We start from the raw sequence: 5,216 nt of genomic DNA on the forward strand, positions 1-5,216 counted from the left end.
TTTGGGGAAAGTTGGAGTAAGTTTTTTATTCTGGTGGAATTTGCCTATAATAATAGTTTTCATTCTTCTATACAAATGGCTCCGTATGAAACGCTTTATGGTCGGAAATGTAGGTCTCTGATTTGTTGGGATGAAATAGGTGAACGGAAGATTTTAGACCCGACTACAGTGTCTTGGATTGAGGAAACTAATGAAAAGGTAAAGTTGGTACGCCAAAGAATTCAAACCGCTCAGAGCCATCAAAAGATCTATGCGGATAATCCGAGGAATGATTTGGAATTTGCGGTTGGAGATCTAATATTTCTTAAGATTACACCTCTGAAAGCAAGTTTGATGACTGTGAAAGGAAAGAAACTACAACCGAGGTTTCTGAGACCTTATAAGATTATCCAATACGTGGGGATTGTGGCACACAAGTTGGAGTTGCCGCCGAGTTTATCCCGAATTCATAATGTATTCCATGTGTCCGTGCTTAAGAAGTATTATCCGGACCCTTCTCACATTTTTCAACCGGAAAGTATTGAAATTGATGAAATTTTGACCTATGAGGAAAAACCGGTAAAACTTCTGGATAGGAAGGTGAAAGAATTGAGAAATAAACAGATACCGTTGGTGAAAGTTCTTTGGAGGAACCACGGTCTAGTGAAAGCGACTTGGGAAGTCGAGGAAGCAATTCAAGAAAAGTGTCCAGACCTGTTCATCAATCAAGGTAAATTTTGAGGACGAAATTTTCTTAAGGGGGAGAGGATGTGATGTCTCGCAAAAATTTATTATTTTTAAAATCCATTCCGAGCATATTTAAATATTTAATTGCCCATTTACTCTTTTTTTTTTTTATTATTAAAACCTTTATTAAACCAAAAAACACAAACACAGCGGACCAAACGAAAATAAGGAGTACTTACTCCCTTACAAAGAGGACCAATAAAAACTCAAACCCACAACTCCTTAGTACTATCTGAACCCGTAATGCCTGCCGAACTACCAAACTACCCATCCTCAGATGACCACCGCACCCCTGGCACTCCCCGGGAATCCAGAACTATGGCCGACCGAACAATTGCCGGCAAATGTGAACCCTCCTCAAACACATGAGAACCAGTTAACCCAACCGCTGCAAGCTTATCAGCGGGAACGTTGGCCTCCCGGAAAACATGGGAGATGGTAGCCGGAAAACCCTCCAAAAAACGTCTCACCTTCCTTAGAGAGTTACATAGTGGCCACTTCGCAACCGCCCCAGATACCACTAAATGAACCAAAACCTTGGAGTCAACCTCAACCAACGAAGGAGCCAGCCCCCTTTGACGACACAATTGCAACCCCTCCAGCAGCGCCAAGCACTCTGCCTCAAGCACCCCGTGCTCCCCGAACTCCTTATAAAAGGCAAAAATCAATTTCCCCTGATAGTTGCGCACTAGCCCACCACCCATGGCCCTCCCGTTAACCACACCAGCATCTGTATTCAATTTAAACTCTCCACAGGGAGGCTTTTCCCAGGCAATCGCCCGAGGGGAACTTCGCCTGGCAGGACAGCTGACCAACCGCCGCCACTCACAATCCTCATCCCCCTTGAAATGAAACCCCCTAAGCTTATTTGCCCTCCCCAACAGTTCTATAAAATTCTCCACATCCCAAATTATCCTGTTAACCTCCCACCGGCCCCCCTGAAAGCGCTCCTGGTTCCTAGCCCTCCAAAGAAACCAACACACCACAATTGGCAATATCACCCGAATATGATTCATGGACGATGTATCGGAAGATAGGAACCAAGCAATGAAAACCGAAGCCATGGTCGAGCAATTTCTCATCTGAAACCCAAACCTACGCGACACCCTCGTCCAAACTTGGGAAGCAATCGGCCCAGTCACAAACACATGCAAGAGATCCTCCTCCTCCCCATAACAACACCCACACCGGGAAGGAATCATCACCCCTCGCGACTTCAACACCACATCCAAAGGGACGAACTTCCTTACCAAGCGCCACGCTAAAAACACCATTTTTGCTGGCAAAGCTGGCTGCCCAAGGAGAGAGTCAACCAAGGATGGACACCTCCGTTGCCGAAGAAACTCCCACGCCGAGTTTACTGAAAAAAGACCCGATGAAGAAGGCACCCAAACCAATCTATCCTTCTGAGAAACCTCAAATGGGATGTCCCTTATCACACGGATAACCGAATCCGGCACCCACTGAGCAAGACGAGCCTCATCCCAACCATCCCTGGTTAAAAATTCAGACACAAGAAAATGCGGATGCTCCGCACCCACCACTACCTCTTCCAACGGATTATCTAAAGCCCACCGATCCTTCCAGAAGTCCACCAGGCCTTCCCCTATACACCACCTAATCTTCGGCTCCACCACCACCCTGATCGCCTCAAGGCGGCGCCAAGTCCTTGAAGGCCGCACAGACGAGGCCTCCAACGGATGACAACCCGAACTGTACTTTGCATGCATGAATTCTGCCCAAATGGAGTCACCACTCCGGAATCGCCACCATAGCTTAGCCGCAAAAGCCCGAGACATGTCCCTAAACGATCTAAACCCCAGATCCCCTTCCTCTGAAGGAAAACACAGTCTCTCCCATGAGGCCCAATGCATACGCTTCTCCCCCCTTTGATCCCACAAAAAGGAATTACAAATATTACCCAAACGGATGAAAACCGCCTTAGGAGGATTCAGCACCTGAAGCAAATACATAGGCAACGACGCTAGAACATGGCGAATTAAAACCATCTTCCCTCCAAACGAAAGCAATTTAGTACTCCAGTGTCCAAGATGGCCCCGCATTTTTGCCTCAATACCGTCGAACAACAAACTGAGACACCGCCCTTTATAAATAGGGGCACCCAAATATGTAAAAGGGAACCGAGCCCGATGAAACCCCAAGACCCTACTTACCATCTGTTCCTGCGCCTCAGTCGCTCCCGACGCCAAGAAGAAAGCACTCTTATTGACATTCACCCTCTGGCCTGAAGCCTGTTGGTACCCCTCCAAAAACCCCTTTACTGCATTCAGGCAGTCCTCAGAAGACCTTGTATAGATAAGCATATCATCCGCGAAGGCGAGATAAGGCACCTGAGACCCCGCCAACACAAAAAGCCTTCCCGGCCTACTAAGCAACAAGTGGTGCAAGCCACGGCCCAAGAATTCGGTCACTAACACAAACAGACCCGGTGAAACTGGGTCCCCTTGCCGAACACCCCGTGACGACTTGAAAAAACCCGCAGCCTCTCCATTTACCAAAACCGAAAACCAATTGTTAGAAACTAACCTAAAGAAAATATCCACCACCCGCTCCTGAAACCCAAATTGCCTCAACATAAACAACAGAAATGGCCACTCCACTCTGTCATACGCCTTCTCCATATCCAACTTGAGCATGATGTTCGGATGCCGCAAGCGCCTGTCTAAATCCATCACTAACTCCTGTGTGAGCAGAATGTTATCCGTTATCCCTCGACCAGGGACGAAACCTGTCTGCCACGGGGAGACTAACGACGGGAGCACCCTCCCCAACCGACGAGCAACCACCTTTGAAATAATTTTGGAACAAGTGTTGCACAAACTTATTGGTCTAAAGTCTTTCCAGCACGATGCGCCCGCCACCTTAGGCAGAAGAACAATAGAAGTACTAGTAAAACTCCTAGGCAAACACATACCCTGAAAAAAGGCCTTCACCGCCTCCAGCAAATCCAACTTAATAATCGACCAACACCCTTGATAAAAACCTGCCCCAAAACCATCCGGCCCCGGAGCACTATCCGCCTCCATTCCAAAAATCACCTCTCGCACCTCTTCCATCTCAGGGAGTCCCGCAAGCAACCCATTATCCTCTGCCGACAATTGGGGAACCGTGAAGGGAACCGATGGCGGCTGCCACCCATGTTGCTCAGAAGCAAACAACGAGGAGACGAAATCCACAGCTGAACCCCGAATAGCCTGTATATCCTCCAACCATATCCCTGCTGCATTCTTAATACATGACACAAAATTGCAGTTCCGACGCTGCCGAAACCGCGAGTGGAAATATGCCGAATTGGCATCCCCCACCTGTAACCACTTGACACCCGCCTTCTGTCTCCAATACTGACATTCCGCTGCCGATTCCCGCGCATACACCGCCTTCGCCTCCTCCAGTGAAGCCCTGGCTGCTGGATCGCGGCTCATATCAAACTCCCCCTCACGCTGTTTCATAAGGACCTCAGCCTCCTTGACCTTGGAGAAAATATTTCCATACACCTGAGCATTCCAGACCCGTAGACCAGCCTTCACCATTCTCAATTTATTATAGAACTTTGCCATCCCCTCGCCTTCCACTGTCTTCCCCCATTCACGCTGAACCACCTCCTGAAACCCAGGATGACCCCGCCACACATTTAGAAATTTAAACGAGCGTTTGGGTGGACCCCCATTCTGGCAACAGATCAATAGAGGCGCATGGTCCGAACGGCCCCTGGCCAGATGGGACACATGCGAGAGATCAAACCCATCCGCCCACTCCCGATTCATCAAGGCCCTATCCAAACGTTGCCACACCGTACCATTCGTCCATGTAAACGCAACACCATCAAAAGGCACCTCCGACAACCCACAACTTCCAATCGCCTCATTAAACTCTTCCATATTTCTTTGATTAGCCGGGGACCCCCCTACGCGCTCCTGCATACTGGAAATGACATTAAAATCCCCTGCCACTAACCACGGGCCACACACCTCTCCCGACAATCCCTCCATAGCCGACCACAACTCACGGCGCCCCACCCTCGAACATCTAGCATACACTGCTGAAAAATGAACCGAACAACCCGACGAGAATCCAATATGCATATGAAATAGTTGTTCAGCGAAATCCCTGAAGCTGAGAGACATGTCATTAAACCAGAAAACCCAAACCTTATTCTGTAATGCACCCCAAGCCTTATCGAACCCCAGTGACCGACGGAGCACCTCCATCTGCGGAGGGTCCGACAAAGGTTCCAGGAGAACAAGTAACCGAATTTTATGACCTTTACAAATGTTCTTTAAATATCTAAGGGAGTCCCTGCGAGACGCCCCACGAATATTCCAAACAACCAACCTAATGGGATTTAACATTAGACCGCAAAGAATAATGAGTTTGTGATTGGAGAGGAACCTGATTCAAAAGAGATTTTGCCGCTCGACCTCCCTTTTGTCTCACACCTCGCCTGCCCGACTCCAAGGACTGGTATTGCG

At 48.5% G+C, this 5,216-nt stretch overlaps 1 protein-coding gene across 1 annotated transcript; it reads right to left on the reverse strand.

Moving 5' to 3' along the window:
- Window positions 1-989: 989 nt before the first annotated feature.
- Window positions 990-4,955, reverse strand: LOC113699798 (uncharacterized). Its single transcript, XM_027220145.2, has one exon. The coding sequence runs from the start codon at window positions 4,953-4,955 to the stop codon at window positions 990-992; it is 3,966 nt and encodes a 1,321-aa protein (XP_027075946.2).
- Between the last annotated feature and the right edge of the window lie 261 nt (window positions 4,956-5,216).

The sequence above is a fragment of the Coffea arabica genome, chromosome 7c (assembly GCF_036785885.1).
Source record: "Coffea arabica cultivar ET-39 chromosome 7c, Coffea Arabica ET-39 HiFi, whole genome shotgun sequence".
Lineage (NCBI taxonomy): Eukaryota > Viridiplantae > Streptophyta > Magnoliopsida > Gentianales > Rubiaceae > Coffea > Coffea arabica.